We start from the raw sequence: 16,852 nt of genomic DNA, 5'->3' as shown, positions 1-16,852 counted from the left end.
GGCTCCTTCCACCTCCTGCAGCTCTCAACGCTAAGCTCCTCCAGCCCCTGGCTCCAAGTCACCTGCGCGAAGGTAGAGTGTGGTTGCCCCACGCCTGCCAGCAGGCAGCAACTTCCGACACCATGGCTGCTGCTCAGGACCACTGCAGGCAGAGGCAACCAGGTGCCAACATGCTCCATGAACAAGGGGCTGGGGAAGGAGAGCTCCTGCAACCCACTGCAACCCCCTCCACCCCCAGATCCTCTGGCCCTGGTGGCCTCAGCCACTGCAGTGGCCCCTCCAGCCTCGGCAGTGGCTCTGATAAGCCTCCAGCATCTATTTTGTGGGGGCAGGAGGGTTGGTAGACAGTGTCCATTATTTCTGAAGTCTGTTATATCAGGGTCCGTTAAATTGAGGGGTTACTGTATCTCACGTGAGTTATTGCATAACATTCCCAACCCACTAGCAGGCCAGTCAGTAAAACAGATGATTGGAGAATGTTAAATTCTTAGTTATTAACATGTAGCCATCTTGCCACTACTATAGAAGGAAGCTCTATGGTACGGCCTGGTTCTGTACATCGTCAGAACAGATGAAACAGTGCAATCCAGCTGTTGACAAATCAAGTGTAAATGAAATGTTAGTCCATGAAGGTAAATTCCTGTGCACTTGCCTTCATACTCTATTTTCAGGCAAAAAATACAACATTTCAGGTCTCATTTCTTTAGGACAAAAATCACTATTAAAGTGATCTCTGTCAATATGAATAAGGGTTAAAGTTGCATCATATGTTCTCTTCACACACTGCCAGTTTCTTTCACCTCCAGCAAATGAGACAAAGTCACTGAAGGAGTCTATGGGCCTTGCAGGACATTTACACTTCCTATGTAGAAGCTCCAGTTCTGAAAGGGGATGTGAATGAGTGCAAAGCAGCACATGTAATCTTTTTTAAGCAAATAGAATGCTAGTAGCATACTGTCTTAAAAATCCTTCAGGCCATGTCCTAAAAGAAGCCTTCCTCCACACACTGAAGGGAAATCAATCTGACCAGGTATATGTTAAATAAGAACTGATTTAATTATCTTCAAAAAATATACTCTCTTTTCACCAGGTGCCAAGGCCAGATTGTCTTACACATCTAACATGGAGAGGTTTGGGAGAACATAATACGCACATGCAGGATCACCCCTTTGTCCAGCAAACTCTGCTTTTTGGCAGTCATGACGAAGTAGTGAGTGTCATCTTTGTAGTAGACAATGTTCTCCAAGTCAATACCTAGGCCAGAAAAAAAGGATGCAGTAATACCAAGTCAGTTGTATGTCTATGGCTACGTCTACACGTGAAGCCAACATCGAAATAGGCTATTTCGATGAATAACGTCTACACGTCCTCCAGGGCTGGCAACGTCGATGTTCAACTTCGACGTTGCGCGGCACCACGTCGAAATAGGCGCTGCGAGGGTACGTCTACACGCCAAAGTAGCACACATCGAAATAAGGGTGCCAGGCACAGCTGCAGACAGGGTCACAGGGCGGACTCAACAGCAAGCCGCTCCCTTAAAGGGCCCCTCCCAGACACAGTTGCACTAAACAACACAAGATACACAGAGCTGACAACTGGTTGCAGACCCTGTGCCTGCAGCATGGATCCCCAGCTGCCGCAGCAGCAGCCAGAAGCCCTGGGCTAAGGGCTGCTGCACACGGTGACCATAAAGCCCCGCAGGGGCTGGAGAGAGAGCATCTCTGAACCCCCCAGCTGATGGCCGCCATGGAGGACCCGGCAATTTCGACGTTGCGGGACGCGGATCGTCTACACGGTCCCTACTTCGACGTTGAACGTCGAAGTAGGGCGCTATTCCGATCCCCTCATGAGGTTAGCGACTTCGACGTCTCACCACCTAACGTCGAAGTTAACTTCGAAATAGCGCCCGACGCGTGTAGCCGCGACTGGCGCTATTTCGAAGTTAGTGCCGCTACTTCGAAGTAGCGTGCACGTGTAGACACAGCTTATATGTAGTACAAGAGTTCACAGCATGGTGTGCAAGAGCTCTGGCTCAGCCCTCCTGGGTTATGGGAAGGTGAAGCCTGTGCACAGAGAACTTCTGATACTGCACATGAGACTTGACCCTAACGTAATGGAAATCCCTGCCAAAATCCCACAGTGCTGGAATGCAACCTACAAGGAGTATACACCAGACTGAAATTACACCACTAAGAATACCTTACAACAGAGAGAACTATTTTATGACTGCACTGAGTCTTAATTAACATGCTTTCAAGGGGCTTTGAAAACAGAGCCCTTAGCTACACACAGCCATCTCCCTTCCTCTCTAGTGGCCCTGGCTTTGTTTTGACATTCTTAATTTTGACTTCCGAGGTGTGGGGAGGAGAGGAAGAACATGACGTGCTAGTTTCTCCATGAAGTGCTGAGACTGTTTTCTACACATCCAAAAGTTAAAAAGCACAGCCCTCCAATTACATGCTACAATGACAAGATGCTGTAAAACAAGCTATAACAAATCAGTTGAGAAAGTGGAAGGCAATCAGACAGGAAGGATGAATGACAGTGATATACTTTTTGGTTCAAGAGCCACATGCTCACTCATTCACTGGTAAAAAGACAATTTAAGGAGACAACTAGAATCAATAACAGGTAATTAGATAAACTCTGTCACCTCTACATACTTAGCCCAGGTCTAAACTAGGCAGTACAGTCCATTTCAGATATGCAATTCTTGCATAGCTACAATTGATGCAGCTGAAATCGATTTATGTGACTGTCTTCACTGAGGGACCTCGATGGGAGCATTTCTCGCATTGATCTCCCTTACTCCTTGCAACAGCGGTGAGTACAGGGGTTGACTGCCAACCCCAGACAGATCAAATTCACACAAATTCTAGGAAGTGCAGATGTGCTTCTAGCTTAGGTCACTGTTCACGAACCTGTAGCTTCTCGCAGATCCTGGAAGAACTTCTGGTTGAATATGAAGGCCACACCACTGATCTCCTCCACTTTGGCTTCAGCTGTGGTGTTTCGGTTGATGAAGTTTGCAGTGATAGCAATTGCCAGCTTACCACGGAACTCCTTTCGGCGAAACCCTAGGAGCAGAGATAATGAACTACAGCTTACATGCAGAAAAGGTTCAGCTTGCTATAAAACAGGCCTCTAATACATGGCACCTCTTCACAAGTGAAGCAACAAAATCCTCTCTTGCAAATTGCTAGTCAGAAAACAAAATGTGGATCTTTGAAGAAAAAAGAAAATGTCATTGAACCTCCCACACAGTTCAATGGCTTTTGCAGACCTTTTTTAAAATAGCATTCCCAATCACCCGTGATACACCTAATAATTCCACACTTCACCTCAAAAGCAAGACATGCTGCAAGTGCAAGATTATACCACATAAACCATTTAGAAAATGAATAGAATCTGAAAGGAATCAAGTCCAATACACCTGCTGTGTTGCTTGTAGAGAAAAGGAGTGACTGGAGGAGAGGTAGGCAGAGCCCTACAAATCCACAGATGCGGATGAAAATTTTGCATCTAGAACCCTGCAAATTTGTGCCTATCCCCTTTATATCCACGAGTATCCCCATTTGCAGACATGAAGATCCATGACTTACTTTTGCAGCTACAGATTTTGTATCTATACAGGGCTCTAGGGATAGGTACTACATCTAGCCAACTGGATTCCTGAGGGCTGAAGGGCAGCTTGTGTCTTCTCTGTCATTTTTTAAGACGTACCAAGTGCTGAATATTTGGAAAGATGTTGGGAGTGCAGCCCACACAGACATAAATATTTCTGTACAACTCCTACTATGACTATTTAAAATAGAGACAACTCCACTGTGAAGTGTGTATTGTAGAAAGCTCTCCACTGTGGATGCATCAGAAGCCATTACCTTCCAAAGTGTTCCTCCTGCCATCTCCTCCAATGATCACCTCAAATTCGTACTCCGACACTGGATGCGTTTTCGGATGGACCTGTGCACGCCAGCCTATCCCTGTGGATAAATCCTCAATTACAAATGTATTAGGTGCATCTAAATCCACGCACATTTTTAAAAAGTGGGCAGCGGCATTGTGATGTTACGCTCCATGTTCTTTATGAAAACATGCTATGATATAACTGACGTGCACTTTGGCTTCTATAAGTTATTAGTAGAAAGGTTATGATTTACTAAGTGTGCTTAGATTTGTATGCTTGTACCGTTTCTGTACACGAAGGTAGAAATATTGACTGTGTATCACTATTTCAAATGTGGTACTTTGGATGTCAACAAAAAACAGCCATTGGAGTATAACACTGAAATGCCAGACAGGGCTTCTGGCCCATTAGCCAAGAAAATTGATTGTAGAGGAGCTTAGTCTTCCTGGGGACCAGACAGCCTGTGTTTAATGACTGCCACCACTCTGCAGAAATATGGGTTCTAGTCACCTGGTCCTGACCTGGACTCAACCTTTTAAAATGCCAGTGCTTTCTTCCTGGTTAACAAAGGGTCCTCCCTTACGCAAGAGCTGTATTAGGCAGGAGACTGACATCATCTAGGTTCTTCTCTGCCTCCCCACCCAAAAAGACACTGAAAAACACCTTGAAGGAAGAACTGAACTTGGAAGGTGAAGAGTTGAGCTGAGACTGGAAGAGCATCCAGTCTGTGAATATTAATACCTGAGATCTCAATCTGCAGGCCAGTGCAGCTGCCTTTCAAGACTCTCTAATCTGCCTGTGACAACAGTTAGGGGGAGAAATTACTATTTGTAGCCATTGCCGTTAGTGAATCAAGCAAGTCCGAGTGCTTTGTTTTATTTGCTTAGTAACCTGCTCTGTTCTGTTTGCTACTCTTATATTCACTTAAAATCTGCCTTACAGTTAATAAATATAGTTCTGTGTGTCCTGGAACAAAAAGAATTTCACAACAGATTAGAGTGAGAGATTTGTGAGTTAAAGTTCATATTCAAATTCAACATATTAACACGGGGTATGAACAGAGACATCAATTACCTCACACATTACAAGGACTGCTTCCTTTCCTTTGATGCTCATAATTATCTCACACAGGACAGTTAACATCCCCTCACCCCCTTCCTTCAATCCTATTTGATTTGTCAGTTTTTATTGCAACGTTTTTGGTCCTCTGTACTTATAAATGTCAGTCTGTATTGGAAACGAGATTGATCTGATGAAGTGAGTCTGTCCCACGAAATCTCATCACTGAATAAATCATTTTGTTAGTCTTTAAAGTGCTACATTTCTGCTGCTTTGGTTTGCTGGAGTACAGACTAACACGGCTACCTCTCCCTTACCATTCAACATATGTTTTTTGTTTATTCTGAAACCCAGTTTGTTCAAATCATAATTGGGGGGATAAGTGGCTGTGCATACATACCTTCCTCCACATTGAGGGAGTGGATGGATTTCACAAATACACCTTTGGGTCTGAATTCTGAGGCAGACAGGCATCTGAGTGCTGGGGCAAGTCCATTAAGCTGAGTCTTCCTAGAGCTGATTTCTGTGCCTGTGCTGTTCTGCAGCTGGGTGTGTGCTGGAGGAGGCTTTGGAGCCTGACTCAGCAAGATGGGGTTAAAGGGTGCCCAGGCTGGCAAAATAGTTGGGCTGAGTTATATCCCAGCACATCAGGCAGGATCTTAAAGTGGGGCAAGCCATCTCAGGTATCACCTCACACTTCTTACACAACACATTTCTCACAACCCTGCCTGCACAACTGATACCTTCACAAGTGGCATTTGCATCTTTTTAGAAACTTTACTGTACCCCCTGACTGCATCTGGAAAACACCTGCAAAGAGAAGTTACTCACCGTAGTAACGGTGGTTCTTCAAGATGTGTCCCCGTGGGTGCTCCACGTTAGGTGTCGGGCTCGCCCCGGCGCCGCAGGTCGGATCTTCCAAGCAGTTTCTGCCGGACTGCGCATGCTCCGGTGCGCGCCGCTCCCTTGCGCGCTCCCGGCCATGTGCGCGATCCGGCCCCCGCCAGCTCCTTGACCAACCGCCTCGGATGCTCCTGCAAAACACTAAACAGGGATCCGAAGCGGGGAGGATGGGCGGGTGGTGGAGCACCCACGGGGACACATCTCGAAGAACCACCGTTACTACGGTAAGTAACTTCTCTTTCTTCTTCGAGTGTCCCCGTGGGTGCTCCACGTTAGGTGACTACCCAGCAGTAACCCAAAATAGGAGGTGGGTAATCGGATCATGTGCAGCTTGTCCCCGAGAGGACCGCTGTCGAGAGACGGGTATCCTCTTGGAATACCCTGTGAAGGGCGTAGTGCTTGGCGAAGGTGTCATAGGATGACCGGGTCGCCGCTCTGCAAATGTCTTTTAGCGCAACGCCCTTGAAAAAGGCTGTTGATGCCGCCACCACCCTAGTGGAGTGAGCCCTGGGCGGGGCCAGTAAAGGAGTCTTTTTGAGTTCATAGCACATTTTTATGCAGGATACAATGTGCTTCGAGATTCTCTGCGAAGAGAGACCTTCTCCTTTCGATTTGGGAGCGAGAGAGACTAGGGCTACGTCTACACGTGCAGCCAACATCGAAATAGTCTATTTCGATGAATAACGTCTACACGTCCTCCAGGGCCGGCAACGTCGATGTTCAACTTCGACGTTGCTCAGCCCAACATCGAAATAGGCGCAGCGAGGGAACGTCTACACGTGAAAGTAGCACACATCGAAATAGGGATGCCAGGCACAGCTGCAGACAGGGTCACAGGGCGGACTCAACAGCAAGCCGCTCCCTTAAAGGGCCCCTCCCAGACACAGTTGCACTAAACAACACAAGATACACAGAGCTGACAACTGGTTGCAGACCCTGTGCCTGCAGCATAGATCCCCAGCTGCCGCAGCAGCAGCCAGAAGCCCTGGGCTAAGGGCTGCTGCCCACGGTGACCATAGAGCCCCGCAGGGGCTGGAGAGAGAGCATCTCTCAACCCCCCAGCTGATGGCCGCCATGGAGGACCTGGCAATTTCGACGTTGCGGGACGCGGATCGTCTACACGGTCCCTACTTCGACGTTGAACATCGAAGTAGGGCGCTATTCCTATCTCCTCATGAGGTTAGCGACTTCGACGTCTCGCCGCCTAACGTCGAAGTTAACTTCGAAATAGCGCCCGACGCGTGTAGCCGCGACGGGCGCTATTTCGAAGTTGGTGCCGCTACTTCGAAGTAGCGTGCACGTGTAGACGCAGCTTAGGAGTCTATCTGTTTTCCGGAAGGACTTAGTCCTGTCTATATAGAAAGCCAGCGCCTTCCTCACATCCAGGAGGTGTAGGCACACCTCTTTGTTGGAGTTATGAGGCTTTGGATAACGAGGGTAAAACTATAGGTTCGTTAATATGAAACTCTGAAGAAACTTTGGGAACAAAGGCTGGATGCAGCCGTAAGGTTACCGCCTCCTTGGAAGTTACTGTGCAGGGTGGCGTTGCCATGACTGCCGCAAGCTCGCTCACCCTGCGAGCTGACGTGAATGCAAGAAGGAAGGTCATCTTTATCGTAAGGACATGGAGGGAAACCGTGGCTAAGGGTTCAAACGGTGGTCCCGTTAGCGCATTAAGCACCAGGTCCAAGTTCCACGAAGGTGGAAGCGGTTTCCGAGGGGGGTATAGGTTTACCAGCCCTTTGAGGAACCTGGTAACCATGGGATGGGCGAACACCGTGTGCCCTTCCTCTTCATGCCTGAAAGCCGATATAGCGGCAAGGTGGACCCTTCAACAAGGACAGGGAAAGTCCGCCTCTCTTGAGGTCCAGTAAATACTCTAGTATTACAGGTATATGCGCAGCAAGGCGGGCTAATTGCTTGGTAGAACACCATGCAGTGAATCGAGTCCATTTTTGCTTATAGGGCTTCCTGGTGGAAGTCCTCCTGCTACTTTCTAGGACTTGTTGCACTCCCTCCACACACGTGCTGTCTAGGGAGCTGAGCCATGGATTAACCATGCTTGCAGTCGCAGGCCTCGGGGGTGTGGATGCACTATAGACCCCTGGGCTGTGTGAGCAGATCCGGCGCCACCGGGAGGGGCATCGGTGGACGGTCCAACATGCGCAGGAGTAAGGGGAACCATTGCTGTCGATCCCACGTTGGGACTACTAGGATCATTCGGGCTCCCTCTCTCCTGGCTTTCTGCAAGACATTGTGGATAAGCACTGTGGGAGTAAAGGCGTAGAGCAGGGGGCCCCTCCATGAGATCGCGAATGCGTCCCCCAGGGACCCCCGTCCCAGTCCTGCCCTGGAACAGTATTGTGGGCACTTCTTGTTGTGTTGAGTGGCAAACAGGTCTACCTGGGGAAAACCCCACGCGTGAGAAATCGGTCGTAGCAGATCGGAACGGATCTGCCACTCGTGTGTGAGTGTGAAGCGCCTGCTCAGATGGTCTGCCTTCACATTGTGAGCACCTGGTAAATACGAGGCTTTCAAGGTTATATTGTTGGCGATGCACCAGTTCCACAATCGGACTGCTTCCGCACATAAGGCACGGGACCGAGCTCCTCCTTGCCTATTTATGTAAAACATGGTGGAGGTATTGTCTGTACTGATCCCGACTACTTGCCTCGTATATGGTCTCGAAAGTGTTTGCAGGCGTTGAACACTGCTCTGAGCTCCAGTATATTTCTGTGCAGTGACTGCTCCGTGGAGGACCACAGTCTTTGCGTCACCTTTTCGCCCATGTGTGCTCCCCACCCTATGTGGGAGGCGTCGGTAGTGAGAAAAACAGATATTTGTGGTTGGTGAAAGGGCACCCCTGTTAGCATGTTCTTGGGGTTCACCCACCATTGCAGGGATCTGCGCACCTCTGTCGTGGGCGACACCACCCTGTGGACAGTGTGTGCTGCCGGTTTGTAGACACTCGCCAGCCAGTGCTGCATGCTGCGCCTATGCAATCGGGCATTCTGTACCACAAACGTTGCTGCTGCCATGTGGCCCAGCAGCTGTAAGCACGTCAGAACTGGCACCGTAGGGCTGAAGGTGATGACTTGCACGAGGGAACCAATGGCGCGAAAGCGGGCATCTGGTAGATAAACCCTTGCTGTGTTGGAATTTATACGTGCCCCTATGAACTCTATGTCCTGTGCAGGGTCTATCTTTTATTTTGCCAGATTGATAACCAGGCCCAGCAAAGAGAACGTGTCTGCTGTGACGCGTATCATGCAAAGTACCTCCTCCTTCGAGGCCCCTTTCAGTAGGCAGTCCTTTTTTTTTTTTTTTTTTTTTTCAGATATGGGAATATAAACACCCCCTGTCTGTGCAGGTAGGCTGACACCACTGCCAAGGTCTTGGTGAAGACTCTGGGGGCCGAGGAGAGGTCGAACGGCAGAACCTTGTACTGAAAATGTTCTTTGCCTACCATAACCCGGAGAAAACGCCTGTGAGCCGGGTGAATAGTTATGTGGAAATACGCATCTTGTAAGTTGAGGGCTGCAAACCAATCTCCATCGTCCAGTGCCGTAAGTATAGAGGCGACTGTGATCATCCGAAAGCGTTGCTTGCGCAAGTACCGGTTGAGGCCTCGAAGATCTAGGATGGGCCTCCAGCCTCCTGTCTTTTTCTCTGTGAGGAAGTATCTTAAGTAGAACCCTTTCCCTCGGAGTTGCTCCGGCACTCTTTCCACTGCCCCTATAAGCATAAGATGGCCTACCTCCTGCTTGAGTCTCGCTTCGTGGGAGGCGTCCTTTAGGCGGGGTCTGGGTGGAGGTTGTGGCGGTGAGAGCGACTGGAAGGGAATCACGTAACCCGTGGCCATGATCTCCAGTACGCATTTGTCTGTGGTGATCTTTTGACAGTGGTCGTAGAATGGTCGGAGGCGATGGTGGAACAGTAGCTTCGGATGACATTGCGCAATGGTAGCGATAATGCAGCCCTGGATCTGTGTGTCAAACTTGTGGCCTTTGGCCCTCCCCCGAGGACGCATGGCTCTGTTGAGAACGTCGCCTGGGAGTTCTGTACTGTTGGTGCTGTTGATGTCGCCCTTGCTTGTAGCCCCTGTGGTACTGGGGGCGCTGTGGTTGATACTGCAAACAACTTCTGCGTGTCAAAGGGGAGATCAACGATCTTCACCTGCATATCCCTCGGGATACCCGATGTCTGGAGCCAGGACTCCCTGCTCATGACCACTGCCGTAGCTGTTGAGCGCGCTGCCATATCCGCTATGACTAGGGCAATCTGAACTGCATAATTCGCCATTCTCAACAGTAGGGTGGAGGAGAAGTAGACCTTTCTGCCAAACAGCTCTAGTTTCTTGGCATCTTTGTCCATTCCCCCTGTTTTGAACTGAGACGTTTTTGATCTCTGTTGAGACGATTCTACCACCAGAGAATTTGGTTGCGGGAGGCTGAATAGGAACTCCATGCCCTTCGCCGGCACGAAGTATTTCTTGTCCGCTCTCTTGTGGACAGGCGGAATAGTCACAGGGGTCTGCCATATCGTGGTGGTGGACTCCAAGATTGCTTCGTCAAGCGCTATGGCTATTTTAGAGGAGGCCGGAGGTCTCAGATTTTTAAGGAGCTTATGGTGCTTCTCTTGCACCTCTGCTGTCTGGACGCCTTGCGTGAAGGCCACCCTTTTAAACAGCTCTTGGAATTGTTTGAGATCGTCCGGAGGATGGACGTCCCCCGGGGCCGTAGCCTAATCCGGGGAGGACAACGAGGAACCGCTGGGTACGCCTCTCTGGACCCCTCCGGGTCCTGTTGACGGTGGTACATCTGCTCGCTAGAAGCTTGCGAGGGAAAATCCCGGGGTTCCAGAACCAACTCCCCCTGAGATATCTGAGCCTCTGTCCCCGTTCACGATTGCCCTCGGGGATACAGAACCGTCTGTGGGGATCTGTCCCTGGTAGTATGCCTATGGTGTCTATGCCCCGCATGATAGGGGCGACCATGGCAACACGGGCACTGCTCCTGGGATGGTGACCTGGACCACTCCCTTGGTGCATACCCCCTACGTCTGGGGGAGCGAGATCTTCTGGAGACCTGGGACGCTGGAGAGACCGATATGTGATAGTACTCAAGTGGCTCGAAGCCCAAGAAGGGCGAAGGTGGTCCAAGCCATGGGGAGGCTGGCTGTAGAAATGGAGATGGGGGCTCCGGATAGGCTAGGGGTGACCCCTGCCTTCTCGCTGGAGTCCGCAGCACGAACGGAGGGCTCAGAGAAAGCAGCTCTGCAGCCCTGTATGGAGAGGGACTGCGGTGCCGTGTTTTATGTGCTGCCTTTCCCCTCCCATGTGGGGGTGGCTCTGCCCCCTGATGCGTTGGGGATCTCGGCCCCGTAGTCTGCACCGCACTCGGCACGCTCCTGAGCAGTGCCGTGTGGGCGGTCTCCCCCAGTGCCTGCAGGCTGCGTGCCTGTGCGCTCTGCGCCGCCGGTTCCCCGGGGGTCGGTGCTGCTGTTTGCGGTGCCGCCGATACCGGCGCTTGCTTGGCCGCCGCCCTGCCCGTGATGCGGGGCGGCTGTTTGATCATCGGAGGCTGAACCTCCGCCACGTGTGTCTCCGCGCCGCCACTGATCAGCTGTAGCTGTGGCTGGGGGCTGTGCGCTCCACCCGTCCCGCTCGCTGTTACTGCCAGCAGGGATCGGGTTGGGGAGATTTTCCTCCGTTTTTGCGCTGATGGGGTTAGGGACGCGGCTTTCCTTTTATGGGCCCCGGAGGGTCCCTCCTGCTGCGGCCGCTCCGGCACGTCTGGCTGGAGGGCCTTGTCGAACAGCAGCATTTTAAGCCGCATTTCCCTGTCCTTCCTTGCTCTGGCTGTTAACTTGGCGCAGAAGGAACATTTCTGAGTGACATGGGATTCCCCCAAGCACCTTATGCACTGACTGTGCCCATCAGACGCTGGCATCGCTTCGCGGCACGTCTCACACTTCTTGAATCCTGAAGAGGACATTGTGGTGAGTTGTTAATAGGGTACTTAGCACCTTCTCTGTGCTTGCTCCCCTCTCGGATAAAGCCTGCCGTGGTAGGAGGGCTAATGGCCCTAGGCTCCTGGCCTCCGGTGCTCCGCTTGTTACTAGGATTGGAAGCTTTGAATTCCTTTCCTTTCTTTTTTTTTTTTTTTTTTTGAAAACAACAGCCGACTAACTAAATCTAAGACTGAAGAAACTTTAAAACAATTAAAAATGTTAAATATGCTAACTCTGGCCGTAGCCTGAGCAGATTCCGTCTGCAGCCGATGGCGGTTAAAGAGGAACTGGCGGGGACCGGATCGCACACGTGGCCGGGAGCGCGCAAGGGTGCGGCGCGCACCGGCACATGCGCAGTCCGGCAGAAACTGCTTGGAAGATCCGACCTGCGGCGCTGGGGCGAGCCCAACACCTAACGTGGAGCACCCACGGGGACACTCAAAGAAGAAGTAGTAAGATCTCAGCTGCATGCACATATAATTTCACTGAAAGAGATCTCAAACAGCCACAACCTACCCAAAGCCTTTAGACAAATGGGTTTTAATGGAACTAAGACATAAAGTAGAACAGTATATGAGAGAGATCATTGCATGGTTCCATGCATTACAAGACTGAGAAAGGCTTTGCCCCATAGATTCAAACTTCAGCTCCAAGACTGCCAAAAACATCCATGTCCAATGTGCAGGAAAAATTACCTAAATAGCCAAAATGCACACAATGCAAGTGGTTGCTATTACAAACAAGTTCTACAGTGTTGTAGGTGCAATGGGACAAAATTCTTCAGGACCTATTATAACCTGTAGCATTTTGTTCCATTTCAAACAGAATACATTAAGAACTTTTAGTTCTGTGAAGAGAAGAAAGAAAGGTTAAGTGACTTATATAGTAATTGGAGTTCATTGTGAGCTGGTCCTTTTTGGGATGTGCTGGGGGGTTGCATGCACTCCTTGCGTTTGGGTCCGGAAATCATTCAATTGCTGTGTTTGTCAGTCCAGGTCTGTGCCCCTCAGCTCCTCATGCCCTCATTTGGGAGCACAAGGGACAGTGTGGCTCACCCACATCTACTGCTCCTACTCTACCATGAATCTGAAGAGGGATCTGAGCAGAGGAGAAAGCAGGCAGGGTGTGAATACCCATGAGGACCATACTGCTTGAAGTTACTGTATGTAAGCAACCTTTCTTTCTTCAAGAGCTGGTTCCTATGGATATTCACTGTGGGTGACTCCCAACAGAGATTATTGAGAAGGTAGGTGCAAGGAGGTGCTCTGGATGGGCGCTGAGTCAAAGGAAGCACCTACAGCTGAGGCTTGCATGCAGACACAGTGCCAGGTAACCATTTGAATGGAAACTCAGGTTGCTGCTCTGTAAGTCCCAAAAAGGAAGATTGTCTGCAGGGAAGCCACTAAGGCACCACGAGCTCTGGCAGAATGAAATCTGACTGGCTAAAACAGGAGAGCTCCTGCCATTTCATAGCAGAACAGGATGAAATTGGAAACCCATTCAGGGTGTCTTTGGGAAGATACTGCCTCTCCTTTCATCTGCTCAGCCAGGCCACGTCTACACCAGCAAGTCCTTTCGAAATAGATTTCGAAACGACAGCCCCTTTTGAAAGATCCTGGGGAGCGTCTACACACAGAAAACACTCTTTCAAAAACAATTTTGAAAGACCACGCCGTTCAAAATCGCTCTTCCCTTCCCATTTCAGGAAAAGCCCCTTCTTGTGAAATCCCCTTTCGAAAGAAGGCAAATGTAGATGCTCCGCAGGCTGCTCTTTCGAAGAGCAGTCCTCCATGGTGCCAGTCAGCTGGTGTGAGGAGACACCCCTGACAGAACAAGTGGGGCTCTGTGGTCGGCACGTCTGGCTGTGTTTAAAGACGCAGCAACCCAGAAACCCTGTGGCAGGAAGCTGAGAGCGTGCTGGCTGCAGGAACTGCAAGAGCCTGCAGCAGCATGCCCTCCTGGCAACAATAGAGACATGTGAGGTACCCCACCAGCCCCATGACAAGTGCTCAGGACACCCGTGCCCCTCAGAGGTTCCCCTCTGACCCACCAGAGGGATCCCCAGAGAGCAGCCAAGGGCCAAAAAAGAGGGCCCCCTACTGGAGCGAGGGGAGATTACAGACCTTCTGGGCTGTGGGGGTAGGAGGAGGTGCTCCTCCACACCAGCAGCCAGTGCTGGAATGCTGCAGCCTTCATCCAGCTGGTGGCAGGACTCAAGACCCAGGGCCACCCCCCAACCACTTGGCTGACCAAGTACAATCAAAAATTAAGGAGCTGTGCCAGACATACACCCAGGCCTGGGACACGACTGGCCACTCTGGGGCAGCGCCCAGTGGCTGCCCCCACTACAAGGTGCTCAACCAGCTGCTGGGGCCAAGGGATGCCACCAAGCAAGAGGCTGTGGTAGATACGGTGGTGCGCAAGGTGCAGGCCCAGCTGGTGCTGGGTGACTAGGCAGGACCCGCAGCCAGGCCATGCGACCAGGAGCTGGAGACTTCCTCGGACAAAGAAGGGGCCCTCGTCATTGAGATCCCCTCCAGCTAGTCAAGCTGGGACCCGTCCACCCGGACCACCTCTGAAGTCCATGAGGGACCTACAGGTAGATGACTGGGCTGGGGGTGGGGCCACCCAGCACTGCTGGCAGCAGGCCGGCCACATGACTGCCAGCCCCGTCCAGACATAATCCAGCCGGTTGCAGCCCACGCATAGCCCTTGGCACCTCCTGCTGTGGACAGCACCACAACCCACAAGTCCAAGGAGGGGGACCAGGATGGGGATGGACCCCCCCAAGGCATGCAGCCCACCCATGTAGCAACCCCGAGTGCCCAGGATCCCCCAGGACGTACAGGTGGTCAGAGCAGGGCCTGGCCAGAGGGGATGGGGGGGGCAAGACCCCTGGGGCCAGGTCACAGACCATTTAGGGAGTGGCTGGCTGTGGGACCCGGAAGGGCTTGTCCGCCATGTGACCCCATCTGTGGTGTTTACTGGCCTGTTCTTTCGAAAGAGCTCCCATGGCTATGTGGACGTTCCCTTTCAAAAGAGCTCCTGCTCTTTCGAAAGAATGGATCGGTTGATCAGTCCGCTTTGGGATGCATGCATGCTCTTTCAAAGCCCGGTCTTTTGAAAGGTGCCTCCCAGAAGCTTGCCTTTCGAAAGCGTGCTGTAGTGTAGGTGCAGCCCAAAGGAGCCGAAAAACTTCAGCTACCTTCTAGTAAGCCTTGACCAGCTCTGTGGACATGTGGAAGTCAGTGGATGTGATATACCTTGACTTCAGCAAGGCTTTTGATACAGTCTCCCACAACATTCTTGTCCATAAGATAAGGAAATACGGATTGGATCCTTGGACTATAAAATGGATAGAAAGCTGGCTTGAGGGTAGGGCCCAACAGATAGTGGTCACTGGCTCAATATCTGGATGGCGACCGGTTTCGAGCGGAGTGCTGCAAGGCTCAGTTCTGGGGCTGGTGCTATTCAACATCTTTATTAATGACCTGGATGAGGGACTGGGTTGCACCCGCAGCAAGTTTGCGAATGACACAAAACTAGGGGGAGAGTTAGATAAGTTGGAGGGTAGAGAGAGAATCCAGAGTGACCTGGATAAATTGGACGACTGAGATAAAAGACGTCTGATGCAGTTCAACAAGGAGAAGTATAGAGTCCTGCACCTGGGGCGGAAGAATCCGAAGCATTACTACAGGCTGGGGACTGACTGGCTCAGCATCAGTAAGATGAAAAGGGACCTAGGGATTATGGTGGATGAAAGGCTGGATATGAGTAAACAGTGTGCCCTTGTAGCCAAGAAGGTTAATGGCATACTGGGGTGCATTAGGAGGAGCATTTTGAGCAGATCTAGAGAAGTAGTTATTCCCCTCTATTCGGCACTGGTGAGGCCACATCTGGAATATTGTGTCCAGTTTTGCCCTCTCCCCCCCATATAAAAAGGATGTGGATTTGCTGGAGCCGGTTCAGCACAGGGCAACAAAAATGATTAAGGGGCTGAAGCACAAGACCTATGAGGAGAGGTTGAGGGATTTGGGCTTGTTTAGTTTACAGAAGAGAAGACTGAGGGGTGATTTAATAGCAGCCTTCAACTTCCTGAAGGGGAGCTCTAAAGAGGAGGGTGAGAAACTGTTCTCAGTGGTTTCAGATGGCAGAACAAGGAGTAATGGTCTGAAGTTGAAGAGGGAGAGTTGTAGATTACATATTAGGAAAAACTACTTCACCAGGAGGGTGGTGAAGCATGGGAATGCGTTGCCTAGAGAGGTGGTGGATTCTCCATCCGTCAAGGCTTTTAAGTCCCAGCTGGACAAGGTCCTGGCTCGGATGACCTAGTGGGGGCTGATCCTGCTTGAAGCAGGGGACTGGACTAGATGACCTCCTGAGGTCCCTTCCAGCCCTATGATTCTGTGATTCTGTTATTGAGGAATTTCTGGCCCAGAGCAGCCAGTGCAGCCAGACCTCAGTGAATATCCACAAGGACAAAAGAACTACCATATTTAGGTACTAGATAGTAAAACCTAGTAAAACTAGGTAGCAAAACCTAGCCTCTTTCTTCAGTCCGAAGATCCTCATTGTGTGCATGCACCTAGTCCACTTTTACTTCTCTGCTCCCTCCATCTCTCTTGTCATCTCTACTTACTCTCATTCTCTTGGTCCTCAGGAGGATAGACAAGTCCCTGGAATTCCACATTGACATGGATCTCTATTCCCAAGATCAAGGCAACCTTCAAGAGAATGAGCTGGAGCTGACGGATACCTGCAAGACAGGAGACGAACGCAGATGATAACTTAGTATTATATGAAGACAAAATATACCGGTGTTATAAATGTTCATAAGTGCACGTCTTATGGAAGCACAAGTTACTACATCAGCCTCTTCAGATCATTTTTAGAAATAAAGCATTTTACAAGATGTTTGTTAAGAACACAGAAATCTGTCTCCCAGACCAACCGGCAAGTTCATCCTATACC

At 50.5% G+C, this 16,852-nt stretch overlaps 1 protein-coding gene across 17 annotated transcripts in view; it reads right to left on the bottom strand.

Moving 5' to 3' along the window:
* The window catches only part of MICAL3 (microtubule associated monooxygenase, calponin and LIM domain containing 3), a 267,999-nt gene that overhangs the window by 150,339 nt on the left and 100,808 nt on the right, over positions 1-16,852 (bottom strand). For all 17 annotated transcript variants that reach the window (XM_075005486.1, XM_075005543.1, XM_075005506.1 and 14 more), the window contains exons 4-7: positions 16,521-16,637; positions 3,882-3,983; positions 2,922-3,077; positions 1,154-1,254 (exon numbers count right to left, since the gene is read on the bottom strand). In XM_075005486.1, coding sequence (XP_074861587.1) covers positions 1,154-1,254; positions 2,922-3,077; positions 3,882-3,983; positions 16,521-16,637 — 476 coding nt within the window. The remainder of the gene's footprint in view (positions 1-1,153; positions 1,255-2,921; positions 3,078-3,881; positions 3,984-16,520; positions 16,638-16,852) is intronic.

This window comes from Carettochelys insculpta, chromosome 1, assembly GCF_033958435.1.
Source record: "Carettochelys insculpta isolate YL-2023 chromosome 1, ASM3395843v1, whole genome shotgun sequence".
In the NCBI taxonomy this organism is placed as follows: Eukaryota; Metazoa; Chordata; order Testudines; family Carettochelyidae; genus Carettochelys; species Carettochelys insculpta.
This window is presented reverse-complemented; position numbering and strand designations above follow the sequence as displayed.